Source organism: Sarcophilus harrisii, chromosome 2, assembly GCF_902635505.1.
Source record: "Sarcophilus harrisii chromosome 2, mSarHar1.11, whole genome shotgun sequence".
Lineage (NCBI taxonomy): Eukaryota > Metazoa > Chordata > Mammalia > Dasyuromorphia > Dasyuridae > Sarcophilus > Sarcophilus harrisii.
In genome coordinates, this window is record NC_045427.1 from 479,414,465 (window position 1) to 479,438,028 (window position 23,564).

The 23,564-nt window shown below is 52.0% G+C and overlaps 1 protein-coding gene across 11 annotated transcripts in view; it reads left to right on the forward strand.

The window, feature by feature from the left end:
* Nucleotides 1–23,564, forward strand: part of DNM1 (dynamin 1) — a 64,857-nt gene that overhangs the window by 29,186 nt on the left and 12,107 nt on the right. For 9 of the 11 annotated variants that reach the window (XR_004232312.1, XR_004232311.1, XR_004232314.1 and 6 more), the window contains exons 7-16: nt 1,645–1,787; nt 1,993–2,128; nt 3,270–3,337; nt 7,961–8,099; nt 11,741–11,827; nt 13,950–14,020; nt 14,378–14,429; nt 14,885–14,896; nt 17,686–17,799; nt 22,849–22,958. Coding sequence is in view for 7 of the 11 variants with exons in the window: in XM_031954727.1 (XP_031810587.1) it covers nt 1,645–1,787; nt 1,993–2,128; nt 3,270–3,337; nt 7,961–8,099; nt 11,741–11,827; nt 13,950–14,020; nt 14,378–14,429; nt 14,885–14,896; nt 17,686–17,799; nt 22,849–22,958 (932 nt within the window). In the remaining 4 variants the exon portion in view is untranslated. The remainder of the gene's footprint in view (nt 1–1,644; nt 1,788–1,992; nt 2,129–3,269; nt 3,338–7,960; nt 8,100–11,740; nt 11,828–13,949; nt 14,021–14,377; nt 14,430–14,884; nt 14,897–17,685; nt 17,800–22,848; nt 22,959–23,564) is intronic. The other 2 variants (XM_031954730.1, XM_031954733.1) reach the window with 1 other exon arrangement.

Sequence of the window (23,564 nt, forward strand, 5' to 3'; positions counted from 1 at the left end):
CTCAATCCTTAGTTTTCTTGAACTCTCTGCAGCCCTTGAAACTGTTGATGATCCTCTTCTCTGTAATACTTTGTCTCTTCTAGGTTTTTTCGACACTGTTCTCTCCTGTCTTTCCTTCTAAGTTTCCTCTAATTGCTTTCTCAGTCTGCTTTTCTGGCTCTTCGTCTACATGACTATAGGTATCTCCCGAAGCTCTGTCCTGAATCTCCTCTCGTTTTCTTCTAAACTGTTTTGTGGGATAATGTTCTTTGATTCGATGGATTCAAATATCATCTCTATGCAGTTATTTCCAGGCCTTTCTGCTGAACTCCAATCCTCCCTCTCAACTATGTTTTGGACATCTTGAATTACATTATCTCAAACTCAACACATCTAAAACAGAACTTGTCTCACCAGTCTCAACATTCCCCTCACTGTCAAGGGTAACACCATCCTCCTTGTCACCCTGGCTTGAAATCTTAATTTCATCCTCAATTCTTCCTCATTTGTATTCACCAACATATCCAATCTGTTGCAAAATTTTTACCTTCACATATCCTGAATATTCCTGTTCTTTCTTCTCCATTTCTCATTACCATCATTTTCAGAGAAGTCTCATTATCTTGAATTTCTCACCCTCGTCCTTCCTCCATTCAGTTACCAAAGTCATTTTCTTAAAGCACAGCTTTGACAATTCTGACCCCCTGCTCAGTAAACGCTAATGGCTCCCTAGAAGGAGTCAAGTTTGTGTTTGGTACACAAACTTTTCACAAGTTGGCACCTTCCTACTATTCTTTCTTTTCTTTTTTTTTTTTTTTGGCAAGATAATTGGGATTAAGTAACTTGCTCAAGGTCACCCAAATAAGGAGTAGGAAATGTTTGAAGCTGCATTTGAACTCAGGACCTCATGACTCCAAGATATGGAGCTCTATCCACTGTGCCATCTAACTGCTCCTTTATTTCTTAAAGGGTTAAGTGACTTACCCAAAGTCATATACCTAGCAAATTTCCGGGGTAGGATTTGAACTCAGGTCCTCCTCATCCTGACTTCAGAGAGATGTGCAATCCATTGCTGTCCCTCCTTCCTACTTTCTTTTTTGGTTGTTGTGCTTTTTTTCCAAGGCAATTGGGGTTAAGTGACTTGCTCAGAGGCACATAACACAGAAGCATCCGAGGCTGGTTCTCCATCTACTCCATCCCTACCACCTAGCTGCCTGGGCTTCCTAATGTCTTCTCCCAACTATGAAATCTCTAATCCAATTACACTGACCCACTTGGTTGTTCACACGTGATACCCCATCTCCCATGGCGCTACAGGGGAAGCAAAGGCATGACTGTCTTCAGTGTCTGAAGCATTCTTCTCCTTCCTCCCTGCCTCTTCTTAGCTTTCCTGGCTTCCTTCAGCATTCAGATCCAAGTCTCAAATTCGTTTGGATGCTTTTCCGTTTTTCTGTTTCCTCCATTGCCCCAAGATTTTATCTCTGTGTGTGATTACATATCTCTATACCTCTATATCTTGTATGTATCTAAATTATTTACCCTCCATTAAAGGTGAGCTCCTTTAGCAGAGGGACCCTTTGTATCCACAGTTTATAACCCAGTGCTTAATAAATGCTTATTGACTCACTGACTTTAACTTACTTTAACACTTTTCTCTCTGAATAGCAACTGACCAACCATATCCGGGACACACTGCCTGGCCTTCGGAACAAGTTGCAGAGCCAGCTGCTGTCTATTGAGAAGGAGGTGGAGGAGTATAAGAACTTTCGTCCTGATGATCCCTCCCGCAAGACCAAGGCTCTATTACAGTAAATAGCCCCACCGTGACTCCCTTGCATCCTTAGTTTCTTTTCTTCCATCCCAGACTCAGTCTCCCCTTTCTGTCTTACTGACAGACCCCCTAGCTTCATCTGATGTCCCCATTCTTCCACCATCCACTGTAGTCTGGTCTGATGCTCACCCATCTACAGTATTTTCTGCAGCATCATATACTACCCCATTTCCTCCTTCCAGGATGGTCCAGCAGTTTGCTGTGGACTTTGAGAAACGGATTGAAGGTTCGGGAGATCAGATCGACACCTATGAGCTGTCTGGAGGGGCCCGAATCAACCGCATCTTCCATGAGCGTTTCCCCTTTGAGTTGGTCAAAGTAAGTTCATCTCTAGTGAGGATGCTGTCTCTCTTTGCCCTCGACCCAGCTTCACCTGGCACTTCAGAGCTGGGAAGAAACCTTAGGAAAAGCCTATCAAATGTTAGAACTGGAAGAGACTTAGGAGTTCATCGAGTCTAAAGTTCTTGATTTCCCCCTGGGAAAATTCAGGCCTGGAGACAGAAAGGAAAGTGAGAAAGGTCTTACAGAGGGCAGAGCTGGAACTCAGAACCTAAGCCTCCTAAATTTTAATCCAGTGCTTCCTCTAGTAAACTTTACCAGCTCGCTAGTGCTCAGTCCCTGTTCTGCAAAGGACTGTGTTAGATGCTCTTCTTGGGAATAAGAGTTATTTTAATGGTGTTGTTAAGGGGGAAAACCTCACACACATATGAAATGGCAACTAAGCCCATAAACTGTATGTAATAAATGGCAAAGGAATGAGAGGAAGAGGACTTGAACCCAGTCTTAAGGGACCAATGTTGCTGTTTAGGTGTTTTTCAGTCATATCTGACTCTTCATGACCCCATTTCTTGTCACAAAGCTACTGTGGTGTTTTGCCATTTCCTTCCCCAGCTTATCCAGATGAGGAAACTGAGGCAAACAGGGTGAAGTGACTTGCCCAGGGTCACACAGCTAGTGTTTGAAGTCAGGTGTGAATTCTGGAAGATGAGTCTTCCTGACTCCAGGCCTGGGCACTTAAGGGACTTAATAGGATTTTGGAGATTTAGGAGAGAAAGAAGAGGGCATTCCTGACCCAGGGACAGGATTGTGTAGCTGCTTCAAAGGGCCTAGGAGTATCCTGCTTCTGAGAGTACTCTCTTTGGGTATATTGAGCAAATTCTTTATTTTTTTATCTGTAAAACTTTTTCATCTTTAAAAGCAATGATTTATACTAGGTGATCTCTAAGTCTTAAGTTTCTTTGGTCCTCATTAGTAAGGAGTCTCTGGGAGATATCTCACCAGGACAAGTAGTTGTAGCTAGAATTTAAGTCCTAAGGTCCTGGGATATTCAGGTTGCCAATGGGTTGGTCATCCTGGTGGCCAGGATTATGTCCCATGGCCAGGTAAAGGGTCTCTATTTCTTACCTGGGATTTGGGGGTCTAAGAAACCTTCTGACAGTCTGTTTATATCTTTGTACAGATGGAGTTTGATGAAAAGGAGCTGAGGCGGGAGATCAGCTATGCTATCAAGAACATTCATGGCATCAGGCACGTAGAGGGAGAGGGGTGGGCACCTGAGGGTCTTGGGGATTTGGGGGATATTGTTTCCCTTGACTGACTGCTGGGAAGATGCTCATGGAGGGAGGTTCCAGGCACCCAGGATCATTTTGAATTTAGGGAGTTCACTTGGGCAAGTAGGAAATTGGGATGGAAAATAGACCCCAAACCTTCATCCCTTTTTTGTTCCTGCTACATTGGGAGTTAGAAATCCCTTTGCAGTGACTTAGTTCTTCCTATGGGGCTCTACTTACATAACTTAATAAAACCAAAATCCTAGAACTTTCTGGATTTTTCAGTAGCCCTTAGAACATAGAACATCTGAATCAAAAGAAACTTATAAAATAAATGCCTCATTTCATAGATGGGGAAACTTTGGCCCAGAATAGGAAGTCAATCACTCAAGTTCACATAGCCAGATAGCAGCAGAATCAAGAGCACACCTTCTAGTCCAGTGTTTTCTACCATATTATGCTCCTTCTTTTCCAATTCTCCTCAGACCCAACCTTGAGGAAATGAGATGGGAGATGTCAAGGGTGGAAGAAGAATATGAATTCATCTTTCACCCCTCTACATTAACTTTTCTTCTCCCCTCCCTGTCCCATCCTGTTCCCTTCCCAGCACCTTCCTCTCAACCGGTAAGAGAAAGGAAAAGTTCTATGGAGGAGTGAGTGTAGGATATACAACCTACTAGTAGTCAGATGAATTGGGCAGGACCCGACCCCCCCTCCCCAGATCCAGGATGTGGGGCTACTGGGGAGTTTCTAGAAGCTCAGGCTGTTTTTTTAGCTCCTCTTCGTATCTCTTTGCAAGTAATGCTGGCTTCCCAAGCCCACTGGGATAGGTCTTGGAAGGAATTTCATTCGGACTCTGGCAGAATCAAATCGGGCATCTGCCCCTGGATCAAGAGCCCCAAGTCTGCTGGAGATGGGGAAGCTCTGCTTCTTCCTCCCCCCCAGGACCACCCACCTGATAATGTTAGAGAAGCCCTATTCAGGGGTCAGGGTGGAGCTCAGGATGCCCCAGTCATTCTTGAGGTCATTAGGGAGCAGGGGAAAGCAGAGTCACTGCAGCTACTCTCCTGGGGAAAGTGCTGATTCTCCCCCTCCCCTCCAGGACCCAAGTTCTGTCCTTCAGCCTAATCTGCTCATTTTCACTTCCAGGGCTCAGAGTTTTCCCCCAAGCCTCCAGGCTCAGGCCCTGTATTGAGTACCTGCTTCTAAGATCTGATTGTTAAAATTTTCAGTGTGAGCATTTATACTTCAAATTAGCAAAAGCTGCAAATAAGGACTTGATCTGTTTTGCTGATTGTTTAGTCAAGATGTTAATAATGCATATTAAACTTAAAAGTGTGTCAGGTTTACATTTTGCAAGACCCAGCCCCATCCCCAAGCTGGTAGTTTAACTAGCCATTTCTTTGTTTGGCTAGGAGTCAGAGAAAAGGGCACAATTTTGTTTTTCTTAAAGATTAGATTCCTTTAGGAGCCAATATTTATATATACTCAGCATAATGTTGAATCTACTTCTTAAGACTGAGAAATGCCCTCATAGAAATGATATTAGGATGAGTTCTGGTCCAAACCCAAACTACTCATCTGATGGATGAGGAAATGAGGACCCAAGAGGGGGCTTAAGAAACTGACATTGATATACAATTTAAGGTTTATACGATAAAGATGGTATAAGGGAGACTCTTGTACTTTCTAGATATGGACAGGGAGGATTTTAAAAAATCAAGCAACTTTTATCTAGGATTAAACAAAATTCAAAACTTAAGTCTTTTGAACCCTGCCCTGAACTATTTTCTATTACAATTATGTCTTCATATCAATCAACAAGACAGCAGCAGAGCAAGAACCCAATTTTTTATTTTTTTATTTTAAGGCAATCAGGGCTAAGTGACTTGTCTGGGTTCACACAGCTAATAAGTGTCTGAAGTCAAATTTAAACTCTAGTCCTCCCGACTCAAGTGCTGGTGCTCTATTCAGTGTACCAAACTAGCTGTTGTTTTTAATTTTTTTCTCTTTTTATAAATTTTTTTCAAAACTTCCAGTTTTTCTCCTAAGTTTCCTTCTCTCCTGAAGTACCTAATTCCTAAGTCAAGTTGGACTATTCAGCATGGAAAAATAACTATTTATGTGACCTTAACAGCAATGCATAAGGAAGGAGCAGTCACAGAATCAGAATGTCAGATTTCAGACTCTGGGACAGAGAATGTCAGCTGAAAGGGAGCTTGGGAGACAGAATGTCAGAGCTGGAAAGGAGCTCAGGACAGAGGATGTCATAGCTAGGACGGAGTTTGGGATGCAGAATGTTACAGCAGGAGGGAGTTTGGGACACAGGATGTTACAGCAGGAGGGAGTTTGGGACATAGGATGTTAGAACAAGAAGGGAGTTTGGGTCACAGGATGTTAGAGCAGGAGGGAGTTTGGGACACAGGATGTTGGAGCAGGAAGGGAGTTTTGGACATAGGATGTTAGAGCAGGAAGGGAGTTTGGGACACAGGATGTCAGACTGGAAGGGAATTTGGGACACAGGATGTCAGACTAGAAGGGAGTTTGGGACACAGGATGTTAGAGCAGGAAGGGAGTTTGGGACACAGGATGTTAGAGCAGGAAGGAAGTTTGGGACACAGGATGTCAGACTAGAAGGGAGTGTGGGTCACAGGATGTTAGAGCAGGAAGGGAGTTTGGGACACAGGATGTTAGAGCAGGAAGGAAGTTTGGGACACAGGATGTCAGACTGGAAGGGAGTTTGGGTCACAGGATGTTAGAGCAGGAAGGGAGTTTGGGGTCACAGGATGTCAGACTGGAAGGGAATTTGGGACACAGGATGTCAGATTGGAAGGGAGTTTGGGTCACAGGATGTTAGAGCAGGAAGGGAGTTTGGGGACACAGGATGTCAGACTGGAAGATATTTGGGACACAGGATGTCAGAGAAGGGAGTTTGGGTCAGGATGTTACAGGAAGGGAGTTTGGGACACAGGATGTCAGATGAAGGGGTTGGGTCCGGATGTTAGAGCAGGAAGGGAGTTTGGGACACAGGATGTTAGAGCAGGAAGGGAGTTTGGGACACAGGATGTCAGATCTGGAAGGGAGTTTGGGACAGGATGTTAGAGCAGGAAGGGAGTTTGGGACACAGGATGTCAGACTGGAAGGGAATTTGGGACACAGGATGTCAGATTGGAAGGGAGTTTGGGTCACAGGATGTTAGAGCAGGAAGGGAGTTTGGGACACAGGATGTCAGACTGGAAGGGAGTTTGGGACACAGGATGTCGAATTGGAAGGGAGTTTGGGTCGGATGTTAAAGCAGGAAGGGAGTTTGGGACACAGGATGTCAGACTGGAAGGGAGTTTGGGTCACAGGATGTTAGAGCAGGAAGGAAGTTTGGGACACAGGATGTCAGACTGGAAGGGAGTTTGGGACACAGGATGTTAGAGCAGGAAGGGAGTTTGGGACACAGGATGTTAGAGCAGGAAGGAAGTTTGGGACACAGGATGTCAGACTAGAAGGGAGTGTGGGTCACAGGATGTTAGAGCAGGAAGGGAGTTTGGGACACAGGATGTTAGAGCAGGAAGGAAGTTTGGGACACAGGATGTCAGACTGGAAGGGAGTTTGGGTCACAGGATGTTAGAGCAGGAAGGGAGTTTGGGGTCACAGGATGTCAGACTGGAAGGGGTTTGGGACACAGGATGTCAGAGTGGAAGGGAGTTTGGGTCACAGGATGTTAGAGCAGGAAGGGAGTTTGGGGTCACAGGATGTCAGACTGGAAGGGAGTTTGGGACACAGGATGTCAGACTGGAAGGGAGTTTGGGACACAGGATGTCAGACTGGAAGGGAGTTTGGGTCACAGGATGTTAGAGCAGGAAGGGAGTTTGGGATACAGGATGTCAGACTGGAAGGGAATAATTTGGGACACAGGATGTCAGATTGGAAGGGAGTTTGGGTCACAGGATGTTAGAGCAGGAAGGGAGTTTGGGACACAGGATGTCAGACTGGAAGGGAGTTTGGGACACAGGATGTCAGACTGGAAGGGAGTTTGGGTCACAGGATGTTAGAGCAGGAAGGGAGTTTGGGACACAGGATGTCAGACTGGAAGGGAGTTTGGGACACAGGATGTCAGACTGGAAGGGAGTTTGGGTCACAGGATGTTAGAGCAGGAAGGAAGTTTGGGACACAGGATGTCAGACTGGAAGGGAATAATTTGGGACACAGGATGTCAGATTGGAAGAGTTTGGGACACAGGATGTTAGAGCAGGAAGGGAGTTTGGGATACAGGATGTCAGACTGGAAGGGAATAATTTGGGACACAGGATGTCAGATTGGAAGGGAGTTTGGGTCACAGGATGTTAGAGCAGGAAGGGAGTTTGGGACACAGGATGTCAGACTGGAAGGGAATAATTTGGGACGCAGGATGTCAGATTGGAAGGGAGTTTGGGTCACAGGATGTTAGAGCAGGAAGGGAGTTTAAAAGTTACCCCCATGTCCAAAATGGCGGCAGGGTTCTTCTGAGGTAACATGTGCAGTGGGGGGAAGTTAGCCCTTTCCCCTCTCGTGGGACCTTCTTTGTAATGCTGTCCCCTTCTCCCTGCCCTATCTGCCCCTGGGCTTTTAGAACGGGGCTGTTCACCCCTGATATGGCTTTTGAAACCATCGTGAAAAAGCAGGTGAAGAAGATCCGAGAGCCCTGTCTGAAATGTGTGGACATGGTCATTTCGGAGTTAATCAATACCGTTAGACAGTGCACCAAGAAGGTAACCAGGCCGAGCATGGTGCCAGCCTCCTCCCACCCGCCTGTGCCCCCTTCATCCTGCACTGCAGCCAGATGCCCCCCACCCCACACCCCCCTCACCCTTCTTGGTAGCATGTTCAGGCCCCTCTGGGGTGTGGGGGCAGCAGGATGGGCGGGAGAGCAGAGACAGGCCTTGGTCTGCCCAGCTAGGGCTCTGTTGGGTATTGCAAAGGGTCAGGGACTGGTGCCCCTTACAGGGACCCCGGAGGGCTAAGGTCCTTCATTCTGTGGCAGGGACCGAGCAGCTTGTCCGGCAGTGGGCTGAGGCTGGCGGCTAGCATTCAGAGCTGCCCGCCCCTGGCCTTTCTTCGGTGCTCGGGGTGTCGGGGCAGCTGAAGCTCCTCTGGGAGCCTCTGAGGCAGGACGGCAGGCCCTGGGGCTGAGGCCCGGAGGGGCCCTAACTCCAGCTAGAGTGGGACAGACTCCCCTTCAAGGAGCTTTTCAGTAGAGAAGCAGGTCTAGAGGGGATGCAGCGTTAGGAGAGGCTGGAGGTTCCAGGACGAGCGCCCCTTGGAAGGAGCAGAGTCTGGGGACTGCCAAGTAGCCCCGGCCCCCATTGTCCTTCCTTCTTACCCCCGACCACCTTCCAGGCCCCTGCCTTGTGGTCCTTCGCTTCTCTCCTCTCCTTTCACTCTTGTTCTCTTTCCCTTCCCTGCTCTTTCTCCTCCTCCATCTCTTTCTGGTTCTTTCCTGAGCTGAGGACCCTAAGGCTCATAGGGAGACTGGGAATATCCCATGGGGAGAATGGGGAGGAAAGGCCCCACAGCAGCTCCAGACAGGAGAGAAGAAACCTCAGGTTGGGCCGGTTGGGAGGTCCGTGTGAAACCTGGGCAAGGCGAGAGGAGCTGGGGGCGGGGGCAGCGGGGAGAGGGCTGGGGCCTGAGGACGAAGAGAGGCTAGAAGCTCCGGTAAGGTCCCAAGCCCAAGGAGGCCTATGTGGCCCTGAGTGGTGCCGCCCGCCACGGCGCCCCCCGAGCCCCCTGGTACTTGGCAGCACCGGGGGGGGGGTGGGAAGGACGAGTCTCGTTTCTTACCTTTGCTTTGTGTCTCTCTCTCTTTCCCCTCTCTGTGTCTGTGTCTCTCTCTCATCCCCTGTGGCTCCCTGTCCCCTCTCCTCCCGGCCTCCCTGCTTTGGTTCTGTCTCTCTTTCTCTCCCTCCTGGGCCTGCTGGCTGGGCTCCTCCCCGGGTGCAGGACGGGGCTCTTCACACCTGTCTTGTTTTAAGATGGGCGGCCGGGGGGGCCCCTCAAATTGGCTTTGGTGGGCTCACGGCCCCCAACAGGGAAAGGGGCCCCAGGTGTGGGCGGCCCCCATTGGGCCTCCCCCCACCCTTTCCCGCCCCCAGGGGGGTCCCCTTGCCCTCTCCCGGGGGGGCCCCAGGGTGCCCCCCCTGTCCCCACCCCCCTCCCGCCCTGGGCCCCGGGGCCCGGCCTTCCCGAAACCCAGGGGGGCCTGGGGCTGCCCAAAGGGCCCCACTCCTTTGGGCCCTCCCCTCTTTTGCCCCCTCACCCTGGCCTTTCCCCATTTAATGGGCTTGGGGGGAGACCTTTGCCAGGGGGCCCAGGGGAAAGGGCCAGGGCAGGGGGGCGGGCCCTGGGGGCCCCAGGGACCTTTTCCTCTTCCTCCCCCTTTTGCCCTCATTCCCTACCCTTGGTAGGGTGGGGCTTGGAGACCAGGGCCAGGGGGAGCCCGAACGGGAAGGGGCGGGCAAGAAAAAGGAAACCTGGTCGGGGCCGGGGCGATCCAGGCGCCCCTTCCCTATGGGGCTTTCCCACCCGGGCCCCCAGGGTGGGGCTTGGCCAAGGGCCAGGGGGAAGACCCAACGGGGCCGGCCAAGGCCTTTTGGAGTTCCCGGGCCGGGCCCCGTATTGCCCTGGAAAAGGGGCTTTCCCACCGGGGAAAGGGGCGGGAACTTGATTTGGTTGGTGTTGGCCCTCTTTTTGGTTTCTTCACCTCGCCTGGTTTTTGGAACTTTTCCTCAGCCCCAGGCCCCTTTTCCTCCAAGGAAGGGCCTGACTAGGCTCCCGGGGAAAAGGGCCAGGACCTTGGGGGAAGGGGGGGAGGGCCTGGGTCTTTCTGGGCCTTTTCCCAACCCCGCCTGTTCCTCCTTTCCACCTTTTCCCCTCCGGGCCCCCGCTTGGCCCCCTTTGGCTCACAAACAGGGCCCCAGGGCCCTGGTACCAGGGCACCCAAGGAAGGTTTGTTTTCCCGGGGGGGCCCTGGGGAGGGAAGGGGCGGGGCGGGCAGGGGCCGATGAGGGGCAGGGCGTGCTCAGTGGGGACCAGGGGGAAGGGGGGGTCTGTTGGGCACCAAGGCCAGGGCCAGCCCTGCTCTCCTCAGCTTTCCACCTATTATCCAGCCTCACAGGGCTGCACCTGCTGGTGACAGCCCCAGGTGGGAAGTGATGGTCAGGTCACACTCTGCAGGGCCTCCCCCAGGGCTCGGTACAGCATGCCGGCTACCAAAGGCCCAGAGTCCCAGTCTTGTTCTCCTTTGGGAGGCTGTGCCCAGAGGCGGAGGGAAGGAGGGACCTTCGGAGAACGCTGGGGGCCTAGAAGCTCCCCCTCCGCCCCTCCCATTTACCTGGACACCCTTTCCCTGCTGGGCCCAGGTTCCCTGAGAGCCGGCTTTCTCTCCGCAGTAGCTCCTTAGTGGAGAAGGGAGGCGGCACCCAAGGACAAGGCAAAATGGGGCATTCATGGGCAGAGTAGTCGGCCCCTGGGAGGAGAGGCTGTGGGCCCTGCCCTCTGACTACCCCGTGGAAAGAGCTCCAAGGCTCAGGGCTTTAGAACAGGGGCTGGGAAGGAAAGGAGGCAGAGGCAGGCAGGTGGGATAGAGTTCATGGAGAGGGCTGACGCTTGAGCTGTGTCCCCATGGGGGGACTGCCCATGCTGCTGGCACCCACTTGCGCATGTCCTGTTCTTCCCACCCCAGGCTTTGGGCCTTCCTCTCCGCCTCCGCATGTCCTGGCCCCCAGCTCTTGCATGTCGTCTTGTGCCCGTGAATGACAGTGACCCTGTCCTGTGCCCATGGCCCTGACTCTCATACCACGGCCTAGGCTGTCCTTGATTGGAATCAGGGAGTGGTTCCCAATCTGACTCTATTTCCCGATGCTTCCTCAATCCCATCCTACCCTCGGCTTCAGTTCTGGTCTGTGTGTTCTCCCTCGATGACCCGGGAAGTAGGTGGTCCTAAAGTGCCGAGGGCTTGGTAAGCCTCACAGACCTCCCCAGCCGGGGATGGCCACTTCCTTAATGGCTACCGCAGAAGACACTGGTTTCTGAGGTGTTTCTCCCTGTGGGTTCTGTGGACTGCCCCTCCATTCCCCTCTCCTAAAACATCCTGGGGAGGCTCTAGGAGGAGGGGACAGGAGCTGACCCCGGCCCTGCCTTGGGGAAGGCCTTTGAAGGAAACACCTGCTGTACTCCTCCAGCTGTGAGCCATATAGCTGTAGCCCCTTCCCTAGAGTCCCTAGAGTTGGGGTCTAGCCCCACAGGCAAGAGGTTCCCCAAAGACAGACATTCTGCTTCAGGCCTGCTGGGGGCACAGGGACCTCCCTGTCCATGTGCCTCTTGTGTACGTGGCTTTCTCCCCTGTTCCCAGCTCCAGCAGTACCCCCACTTGCGAGAAGAAATGGAGCGCATTGTCACCACCCATATCCGTGAGCGAGAGGGGAAGACCAAGGACCAGGTGAGGCCCTTGTGGAGGTGGGCACCTCTTCCTCCTCCCATGGCTTCTGCTCTTCTCCCTTCTTTTCACTCTTGTAATCTCTTGTGTATGAAATCTTCCCTTCTATTCTTGTTCCTTTTTCACCCATTTCAGTATCTTTCTACCTCTCTCTTGTCCATTTTCCCATCTGTTCTTCATCCTTGCCCTGTCTTTCCCCCGGTCCATCCCTCCAAAGTTTTTATTCCATCTCTTTCCATTTCTCTCCTTCCCATCAGTCTATTGTTCCACCTTCCATCCATCTCTCTCTCTTCCCTCTAAGCTGTCCATCTCTCTCTCTCTTCCCTCAGCCGTCTCTCTCTCTCTCTCTTCCCTCAGCCGTCTCTCTCTCTCTCTTCCCTCAGCTGTCCATCTCTCTTCCCTCTTGGCCGTCCATCTCTCTCTCTTCCCTCAGCTGTCCATCTCTCTCTCTTCCCTCTTGGCCATCCATCTCTCTCTCTTCCCTCTAAGCTGTCCATCTCTCTCTCTCTCTCTTCTCTCAGCTGTCCATTTCTCTCTCTTCCCTCAACCGTCCATCTCTCTCTCTTCCCTCTAAGCTGTCCGTCTCTCTCTCTCTTCCCTCAGCTGTCCGTTTCTCTCTCTTCCCTCAGTCGTCCGTCTCTCTCTCTTCCCTCTTGGCCGTCCATCTCTCTCTCTTCCCTCTAAGCTGTCCGTCTCTCTCTCTCTTCCCTCAGCTGTCCGTTTCTCTCTCTTCCCTCAGCCGTCCGTCTCTCTCTCTTCCCTCTTGGCCGTCCATCTCTCTCTCTTCCCTCTAAGCTGTCCGTCTCTCTCTCTCTTCCCTCAGCTGTCCGTTTCTCTCTCTTCCCTCAGTCGTCCGTCTCTCTCTCTTCCCCTCTTCCCATCCATCTCTCTCTTCCTCAACCGTCCATCTCTTTCCCTCAACTTCCATTTCTCTCTTTCCTCAACCGTCTCTCTCTCTCTTCCCTCTTGCCCCATCTCTCTCTTCCCTCAATATCTCTCTTCCCTCAATCGTCCGTCTCTCTCTTTCCCTTTCGTCCATCTCTCTCTTTCCCTCTAAGCTTCCGTCTCTCTCTCTCTTCCCTCAACTGTCTTTCTCTTCCCTCACCTCCATCTCTCTTTTCCCTCGCTGTCCTCTCTCTCTCTCTTCCCTCAACCCGTCTCTCTCTCTCTTTTCCCTCAACCATCCTCTCTCTCTTCCCCTCTTGTTTCCATCTCTCTCTCTTCCCTCAGCTGTCCATCTCTCTTCCCTCAGCTGTCCATTTCTCTCTCTTCCCTCAACCGTCCATCTCTCTCTCTTCCCTCTAAGCTGTCCATCTCTCTCTCTCTCTTCCCTCAGCTGTCCGTTTCTCTCTCTTCCCTCAGTCGTCCGTCTCTCTCTCTTCCCTCTTGGCCGTCCATCTCTCTCTCTTCCCTCTAAGCTGTCCGTCTCTCTCTCTCTTCCCTCAGCTGTCCGTTTCTCTCTCTTCCCTCAGCCGTCCGTCTCTCTCTCTTCCCTCTTGGCCATCCATCTCTCTCTCTTCCCTCTAAGCTGTCCGTCTCTCTCTCTCTTCCCTCAGCTGTCCGTCTCTCTCTCTTCCCTCAGCCGTCCATCTCTCTCTCTTCCCTCTTGGCCGTCCATCTCTCTCTCTTCCCTCTAAGCTGTCCGTCTCTCTCTCTCTTCCCTCAGCTGTCCGTTTCTCTCTCTTCCCTCAGCCGTCCATCTCTCTCTCTTCCCTCTTGGCCATCCATCTCTCTCTCTTCCCTCAGCTGTCCGTCTCTCTCTCTCTTCCCTCAGCTGTCCGTTTCTCTCTCTTCCCTCAGTCGTCCGTCTCTCTCTCTTCCCTCTTGGCCGTCCATCTCTCTCTCTTCCCTCTAAGCTGTCCGTCTCTCTCTCTCTTCCCTCAGCTGTCTGTTTCTCTCTCTTCCCTCAGTCGTCCGTCTCTCTCTCTCTTCCCTCAGCCGTCTCTCTCTCTCTCTTCCCTCAGCCATCTCTCTCTCTCTCTTCCCTCAGCCGTCCATCTCTCTCTCTTCCCTCTTGGCCGTCCATCTCTCTCTCTTCCCTCAGCCATCTGTCTCTCTCTATTCCCTCTCAGCCGCCCATCTTCAGCTCCATCCTTCATCCTCTGACTTGCATGCTTTCTCCCAGGTCATGCTTCTCATTGACATCGAACTGGCCTATATGAACACCAACCACGAAGACTTCATTGGCTTTGCTAAGTGAGTGCTCCCCGCCCCCTGTAGAGGGCACAGGCCCTTCCACTTTTCCCTGGGCCTGGAACTACCTTCACCAATCACAAGCAGTGTGTTATGTACCAGGTGCTGGGTTAGGTACTGTGGGCACACTGTAGGTACAAATACGAAATGGAGCTGTCCCTGACCTTGGGGAGATCACTTTCTTCGGCCACAGGGGATGACACTGGGTCGCAGGAGGAGCGGGCAGGGTTGGGGAGCCTCACTGGGATTCGAGATGCACTCAGCTTGCTGAGTCTGATGCCCATGACAATGTCAGAGAAGAGGTCCACGAGGGCTTCTGAGGGTGAATGGTGAGTTCTGCTCCTCCTCCTTCCCTCCCAGTGCCCAGCAGAGGAGCAGCCAGATGAATAAGAAAAAGGCCTCAGGGAACCAGGTAAGGGGCACCTATTTCTCGTGCAGCCAGGAGACAGGGTCTAGTTTGGGTGGCTCCATCCCTAGAGCCTGGAATCCTCAGACACGCAGAGGGCGTCAGAAGTTGAGGACCAGAAGTTTCCCTACTGGTGGGTGCCCTGCCCCAGACTTGTGCCCCGTCCTCTCAGGCTTGGCCACAGGAGCTCCCCACTTTCTAATTTTCAGGTATAGTCAAACTGGACAGTCATAGCCCTAGGAAGCTAGACCGTGGGCCAGAGGGGTCCAGGGCCTCCTTTGACACAGGGTAGCACTAACAGGGCCCCTGCCAAGGCCAGCCAACCCGGGGGAGAATTCTAGGGTCTGGGAGCATGCCTGGTGGCAGCCAGCAAGGTGCCCTCTGACTGGGCAGCTCTCAAGTAATGGTCTTTCCTCTCTCCCCGATGCTCCATGGCGGGTGCTATGGTTTCTTCTTTTCAGGACGAGATTTTGGTGAGTATCAGGACTGTCACTATTCGGGGTTGGGGGGAGGGAGCATTTGTTGTATGGGAAAACTCCGTTTGTGGGGAGGAGGAGTTACTGTGTGGCCAGGGCCCCTGCCCCCCAGGGGTATTCTGTTCTAGTTGTGATGGTAGAAGAGCCTCTACACAGTTTAGCCTCGTGTTCCTGGCCATTAAGAGGGTTGATAAGGATATATACAAAAGGGTCCTTGCCTTTTATAGAACAATGGATCGTGGCTATAACGGGTATTAAAGTTTTCAAAGCATGTTGCATACATTGTGCATTTGGGACTTACACTGTTGGGGCTGAAGGGACAAGACGTCACTATAAGGCAGGATAGATACCAGGTTAAGGCAGGAGGGACCCCGGGCACTGCCCCCGAGAGGGACCGGCAGGAGGTGCGGCCACAGAAGTCAGCAGGCCCCAGGCTTGGCCGAGGCACTCAAGTTGGAGCTAGCTCTCAAACCTGGGCGGGGTCAGGTAGGAGAGAGCGCACAGAGGTGCGCTTAGACCGGCTCCAGGGAGGGAAAGCTGGGGAATAGTGGAAAGGGGTTTGGGGCTGCCATGTTGTGGGAGGCCCTGAATGGGACTGCTCCCTCACACCCACAGAGCGCGCCTTCTCCAGAGCACCTGCACAGACAAGCTCAGGGATCCTCAGAAAGCAGGTTCAACCCTGCGAGGGGTACAGGACAGGGACTAGTGTCAGGCCCGTGCCAGGAAACCAGCCTCAGGCTGTCCCAAGCCGGACTAGGGAGCCACAGAGCCCGAGACACAGACCCCACTGCCTGCCACTCCATCCTTCAGCCCCATTCCTCGGCATGTGGTGGCCCTGGGACTCTGGGGGTCACTGGGGTACCAGTGAGGAGGGACACAAGGGGAACACGTCGGGGTCTAAGAGGCTTCAGGAACCTGAAACCAACTCCTTTTATCAGTGGGTTTATCAGAGAGAGCTCTCTCCCAAGGATCCCTAGGGGGCTTTCCTACCAGCCCGGGACTCTTGGGGACTTTCCTATCTATGGGAAAGTACTGTCTTGAATACATTACTGAGAAGAAACAGAGATTTCTCCAGGACAAGTGGCAGAAAGGAGGAGTCTCACTCCCAAAGAGCCACCATTAATTGCCTTTACTTGATGAGAGAAACACAAAGAGATCAAGACAGACAGACACACACACACACACACACACACACACACACACACACAGAGACAGAGACAGACAGAGACAGAGAGACAGAGAGAGAGAGACTGAGGGCTAGCTGAGCTTGATGTCAAAGTTAGAAACCTATCCCTCAAACACCCCCTCACCCCAAAGAGAACAGGTTATCAGTTCCAATTCATATTGCATGTATAAGAAAAATTCAGAATAAGCTGTTATACACTTTGATGAAGGAAAGTTTATTACCAATGGGGAAGGAGAGCAGAAATTTAGGAAGGTTTCATGGATATGGTAGTATTTGGGCAGGACTTGAAAGAATAGCTAGGTTTTCATATTAGATGAAAGATGGAAGAGACAGGGTGGAATGGGGAAGGAGAAAATAGGGCATTCTGGGAGAAGTGTCTCTGTGTGTGTACACAAGCTCAATGAGACACCAAGGGGCAGTGGTGATTTCTCGTGATAAAAGATTTCCATGTCTAAGTCAGCATTTATCACCATCTATCCTCAGCATTCAGTTCTCCGGGCACAAGAGTTGGCTGTGGATTGGGACTGGGGAAAGGGAACATATGGGAAAGGAATCAGGTCCTTTAGGGTTCCAAGACTTGGGCTTCCTTCTCCACCTCCCATCTATTACCTGACTGCCTCCCCCAGACCTCCACACCAATGAGGGGTTTCCTGCTAAAAGAAATTCCTGGGTGAGGTGAATTGGGGGCAATTTCTGGCCAAGCTCCTGGCTCCTGTCTCTCCCTTCTCCACCAAGCCATCACCTCTGCTAGAGCGCTGCCGGTGATGAGGAGCTCATACCTACTGAGGCCAGTTCTTTTCATTTCTGTCCAGCCTTGAGGGTTAAAAAGCTTTTTATTATATGCTGCCTATGATTTCAAACCCATTGGTCCTTTAACGGTCATCAGTCTCTGAAAATCTTGGATATCATGGCTTGAACAGTGCTTCCTCCCCTAGACTAGCCAGTCCTCCAAGAGTGGGATGGTACAACTCGGGGGCATATTTTAAATTTCATGATTCAGCATTGTCTGAATGAACACCATCGACTATAGGCAAAGCAATGAGAGCTTTCCACAAGTAAATACAAGGAACCTCTCAGGGAACTTATAGCTTAGAAAGCCTAAAAAGACCTCCATCATCGGAATCCCTAATAGTACAAAGTTTGGCCCGTATACTCTGGAGACTGTGGGTTCCCTCTCACTGGAGGTTGTTAATGATGGTTCTCTGAGGGATGACCAGATAGTGACTGAGGCCCCTTCCATGTCTGAGATCTTTGTACCAGAGAAGGAGCCGGTGGAAGGGAGAAAAAATATCCAGCTATGGGGATTAAGGAAGGTTTCATTACAAATGTGGCCTTGGAGTTGGATCTCAGATGGTAGATCAGCTGGATGATACCTCCTTCTGCAGATGAGCAAACTGTGTCCCAAAGAGATTAAGTGACTTGTAATCATTTAATCACATGAGCAGTAAGCTTCAGGGCATGCATTTGAGCATTAATTTTCCCCTCCTTTGGGTTTATATCCCCAGATCCCCCTACTCTGGAATCTCCCCAGGGAAAGAATAAATTCCCCCTTTCTCCTCCCTTCCCATTGACCCAATTCTATCTCCTGGGACACCCACAGGTGATTCGGAAGGGCTGGTTGACCATCAACAACATTGGTATCATGAAGGGAGGCTCCAAGGAGTACTGGTTTGTGTTGACAGCTGAGAATTTGTCCTGGTATAAGGATGATGAGGTAAGTACCCACCAGTGGGGGCCTGGAGACTCTATCCAAAGAGACAGGACAAGGGATGTATTCCCTCATGTCCACAGCCTCATTTCCCCCTTTAAGGGGGGCTGTAGCAAAACATCTTAGAAACATGGAGTCCTAGAGTCAGAATTGAGGTTATCTAATGTAAACCACGGGCAGTGTCACTTGGTGCTGCCCAATGGCTTTCCGGCTAATGAGTCTTGTGGATGGGACTCTGGGGCAGTGCCGAGGGAAGAGCCCATCCTTGGGGGTGTCGGTGGTTAGCAAGGCCCAGGTCCGACCTTACACCATGAAGGTGGGCTCTGGGGGAGAGCAGGGTGTCAAGAAGAAAGGGGTTTTACTCCAGGGCAAACTTCCCCTCTACTCATCCCCAAAACCCCTAGGGGGAAATTGAGGGGCAGGGCCTAGAAAAAGAACATCCAGCAAACCTTGGAAACATGAAAACATTGACAAAACACTTGGAAACTTGTGTAGTGAGGCCCGAGGCTGTGTCTGCCAAGTGGGGGGAGAACAAAACCCGTTAGACTTGGGCTAATCAGGGAAGGCTTCTTGGAGGTGGGGAGGAGGCTGGAGCTGGGTTTTAAAGCATTCAAGCTGGCAGAGAAGGAGGGGGCAGGAGAGGGCATTCTCTGATGTGGGGGGCTGAACGAGATGTTGGGGAGAGGGACCACTGTGCCACTCTTTGCCCCAGCCCAGCTGCCTTCCTGTTTTCCCAGCTTCAGGGCGTTCCTCTTTTGTGGCCCCATAGGCCCATGACACATATGGGCCCAGCACCCTTGTTAACCCTTTCCCCCCAGCCCCCTCCCATACTCAGTGGTTAAGGACCTCCACAAGGCTTGGCTCCCTCCACTTTGGAAGGTGGTAGTTGTCAAGACTTCCCCAGCTGGCCCTGTACAAGCCCCCACCCCACTGAGGGATCGGATCTCTCCCCATATCTCCCACATCCCTGCTTTTGCCTTTGGGCTCCTTTAAGAGCTTGGCTGCTTGGCTCTAACATCTGGATTCCAGAGGTGACCGGGAGGAGTCCCGGGAATGGGGGAAGGGGGGAAACTCATGGTAATGAACTTCAGCTGGCAAGGAAGTGGGGAGGAGTTTGGATGGGGGGGGGAGGAATGGGTCTTTTTCGTCATGTGGGGACCTGGGGGAAGATGGGGTGCTGGGGGAGACTCTCAAGAGATGGCAGAGAAGAGGGGTTTTAGATTTCTGCTTCTCTTAAACTCTTGTCATTGGTTTCTGCCTTTTTTGACCCCCTGCCCTGAGCCTACTCATTCTAGGATGTGTTATTTCCCTATTTCTTCCTCTGGGGTGGGGCCGTAGTAGCTGGCAGTCACCCCAGGGAGGCTTCCCAACTCCCCTCCTTGGGAGGGCAGACTGGGGGGTTCTGGGCCTCTTTCCCCAGCCAGGGCCTCCTCCTCGGCTCCCGAGCCCCCTTTTAAAAGGCAGGATTCAGAGGCAGGACAGCCAGGCCGGGCTGAGGGCGGGGTGGGCAGGGATGTGGGTGGGTGTTTCCTCAGGCCATCAGAGGGCACCCCTGGAGTGCTGCAGACCCTTGTCCCTGAGGATGGGGGTGCCACGGGCTAGGAGTCAGCCCTCACTGTTGTTACAGTGCCGCCAGCATGGGTGTCTGCGTGCCCACAACAGCCCTAGTGTCCCTGGGCTGGGCAGGAGATACTGAACGCTTGGGGGTGACTCTGTGGCCCTGCTGGACAGCTCTGAGTGTCCCGTGCACGCACACACACGCATGCAACGGGGACATGCTGGAGAGCACAGAAAGCGGGAGGGCGTGTGTGGGGTGGGAGCGCATTCTGAGGGGTCCTCTGGGTATTCCGTGTGTCTGATGGATGAGAATATTTCTCTGGTGGGGGGGGGTGTTTGAAGTCACAAGGGTTTTAAGTCTCTAATGGGTGTGTATGCTTTTGGGGGGGGCAAATGTGCTAATGTTCATGAGCATGTGTTTGGAGATAGGAATATGTTTGGGGCATGGGGGAATACAAGTGTGCGTGGGTGTGAGTGTGTGGGTGCCGAAATGTGCTGGGACTGGGGATGGTTCTCAGACTGTTTTGTGTTTGCATATTTGCGGGTATTTGGGGTGAATGGCTGGGGGTCTGATGGTATAAGTGTATGCTTGGAGCAGTGTGAGTATACATTTGTGAGTGACTAGGAGACCATTTGAGTCTGGTTGGGGTTCATTCTTCATTACCCCCTTCTGCCGACCCTGGGGTTCCACAGTCAACACCTTCTACTCTGCCCTGGAAAAGTAGGGGGTCTGAGGAGGAGGGGGTAGAAAGGGAGTAACAGGAGGAGAATCTGTCTCATAATTAGGCAGCCTTAAGACCAGCAGCGATCTACCACGGACCTAGCCCTTTCCAGGAGACCTTAACCACTCTCTGGGAAACTAGAAGCAGGCTTTCCACCCCACCCCACCAAGCTCAGGACATGTCTACTGGGCTCCATCATCTGCCTTCGGGCTCCTTCTCCTGCATGCCCCTTCCCTCCTCGGTGGGTTTCCCCACGGGGAGCACCATGCAAAGCGAGCCCTTGCCCTCCCTGACCACCCAGCACCCCCACCCCGTGCCTTTGCCTTGGAGCCCCTCCTCCCTGCTCCAGGGGTGAAGGGATAGGAGAAGAGGCAGGGCGCCTTGGGCATCCGAGAGGAGCTGCGAGGGTGATTCTGGCTCCGGTCTTCTCCGCGCCGAGCCGCACGACGCCCCTCCGTGCCCACGGGCACGACACCGTGTGTAGCCCAGCCCAGCCTAACCAATGTGCAGACTACTGTACAATATTGGAGTCCTGAACAGATAGTCTAAACACTGGGTAGACGGAGTGGAGTCTGTGTCCTTCTGTCCTGCGGTCGCATCCGGCCCGGGTGGCGGTGGGTCCTGTCCCTTCTCCCCTCTCCCCTCCTCCCTGGCTCTGGTGCGGTGGGCACGCTGCTGCTGCCGCTGCTGCCGCCGCCGAGTCTGTCCACTTCTCCCGCAGAGTGGGGACGCCCCCTGAAACCAGGTCTCTGTGATTTGAGCCCCCTTTCTCCCCGCCCCAGCCGCAGGGGCCTCCCGCCCCGCCGTCCCCCCTCCACTCCCAGCTCCCCTTCTGTCTCATTTGACGTGGCAGGGGCGAGCTTCGAGCCTGGGAAGGAGGGGCCTTCGGGAGGGGAGCCCAGGGGCTGGGGAGAACAGGAAGTCAGAAGGGATAAGGTTGCTTGGGGGGGGGGGGGGAGAAGCAGTTTCTGTACCTTGGTGTCCAAGCCCAGAAATGGAGGGGATCCCGACTGGCGGCAGCCCTGGCCTGCCCCTTCTAATGATTCCAGATGTTCTCTGGGCCATGTGTCCCACTTCCTCTCCCTCCCTCCCTCCCCTCCTCCTCCTCCTCCTCCTCCTCCTCTTTTTCCTCTTCCTCCTCCTCCTCCTCCTCCTTCTCTTATCCTCCTCCTCTCCCCCGCCTTGCAGCCCACAACTCTCTCCTCTTTGGGGCTGCCCTGCCCAGGATAAAGAAAGCTTTATGTGAAATTGAGGAGGAACTGGTCACTGGGGCCCGGGAGTGAAGGAGGGAGTTGGAACCAGCCATACAGGGAGAGCTTCCAATTACCAGTCACCATATCACTACAGAAGGATGGAGGCAAGGGGGACAGTATCTCCTCCCCCTTCTACCCACCTTCCTGCTGAAGCAAAGGAGCCTTTGAAAGTGTTTTCAGCACCCTCTGGGGAATTGGCCTGGGTCTTCTGAAAGGCCCTCCCTCACTCCCTAAAACTTGTAACATACCCCAACCCACCCAGCAAATGAGTCCATGCTGAGATGCGCCAACCTACAGAAACCCATACATGCTTCCTCCGTCAAATGCCACTGCATGTATCCCACCAGCCGGCCCCGCTGGGGCGCTGGACGCGACACATTGGCCTAGGGCATGATGGGGTGGTGGTCTCTAGCCCTATACCCAGCCCACTAAGTCTCTGTCCCCAGGACTCCTTTTCAGACTTCCCCATGCATACATGCAGGATTCCCAGACATACACACAAGCCCGGTGATACCCTAACCCTCATACCCACCACTACAAGTTTGCACACCTTGTTTACAGACTCTTCCCCCTGCATGCACACATTCTTGCACCCTCATGCACAGCACACACACACATACACACTGACATAGAACCTCCTAATTGCTAACACATGGGCTGGGGGTTGAGCTAGCCCTTTGAAGCTGGGGGCCTCCAGGGCAGGCTGCTCTCTCCCCCCTCCCCTTTCCGGTCTCAACATTCAGGAAATGAAGTCAGAGGGCTGATCTAAACCAGGTCCCATAGCCCAGAGCTGGGAAGGATGGCCAAATGATGCGAGGGAGTAGGGGAAGAGAGCTCAGGAGAATCCTGACCCCCTCAGGTAGCCCTTCCTCATTTGGAGTTGAAGTAGATCTTAGAAAGCCGGTAGCTGGCTTCTGGCTGATAGGGGTCTCTCTCTGGGCTGCTTATGTGTCTGGCTGGGCTGTGGATGCCATTCCTAGTAGTTCCTCATCTTCTTGCCCTAGGGAAGATGGGCTATAGCCAAGGGGTCACAGGGACAGCTTGGCTTCTGGGACTCTGGGGCTGTGGCCTCTGCCTCAGAACAAAGAAGCGCGAGACACCATTGGGGCTATTGTGCTGGTTGGCTAGAGGAAACCATGTAGCCCCCGTCTCCTTTTTTCCCACTGGGATCCTCTCTCAGAAAATGGCACTGCCAAGGGGGAAAGGGGGCTTATACAAAGTAGAATGTGGCCTGGGATCAGCTCCCACCTCCCATGCATCTTTCCTCCCTCTCCCAACTTCACTCTTGTGCCCTAATAGCTCCCCCTAATTTCTCCTCAGGTTGGTTCATCTTGAAGAAACTGAGCATATGGTGCCCTCTGGTGCCCACTTTGGGATTTGCAAAAGCTGCCAAAGCAAAATCTTCCATTTAAAGCCAGGAACTGACTGGATTAGGGAAAGGATCCCTCACGGGAAGCTTAGCATGAATTTGGGATTAACCCTCCATTATTTTAACTCTCTACTATGTGCTCCTTCATCTTTAGGAGAAGGAGAAGAAATACATGCTTCCTGTGGACAACTTGAAACTCCGAGATGTGGAAAAGGGCTTTATGTCCAGCAAGCATATCTTTGCCCTCTTCAACACTGAACAGAGGTATCTAATGTCCTGTATCCCCAGGCACTCATCTTCCTGGCACCTAGAAAATAGCCCTCTAAATCTTCCCTTCAAGGAGCACAGATGAATAGCATACAAATCAGAACATGATAAATGCATGGGAGATGCACAGTGCTATGAGCACTTTAGATGAGGCATCATTCCCAGTTTCACAGTGTAAAAAGGATTTTTCTGAATTTTCATTATTATTTTTATTTCAATAGTATCTTATTTTTCCAATTACATATAAAGATAGTTTTCAACATTCATTTTTGCAAGATGAGTTCCAATTTTTTTCTCTCTCCCTCCCTTAACCTCTCCTCTCCCCAAGATAGCAAGCAGTTTGAGATAGGTTATACATGCACAATCATTTTCATATTAGTCATGCAGTGAAAGAAAAATCAGAACAAAACGGAAAAACCACAAGAAAAAAAAGCAAACAACGACAAAAAGGTGAAAATACTTTGCTTCAATGCATATTCAGGCTTTATTATTCTCCCTCTGCATGTGGATGACATTTTCCATCCCAACCCTATTGGGATTGTCTTGGATCACTGTATTGCTGAGAAGAACTAAGTCAATCATAGTTGGTAATTGCACAATGTC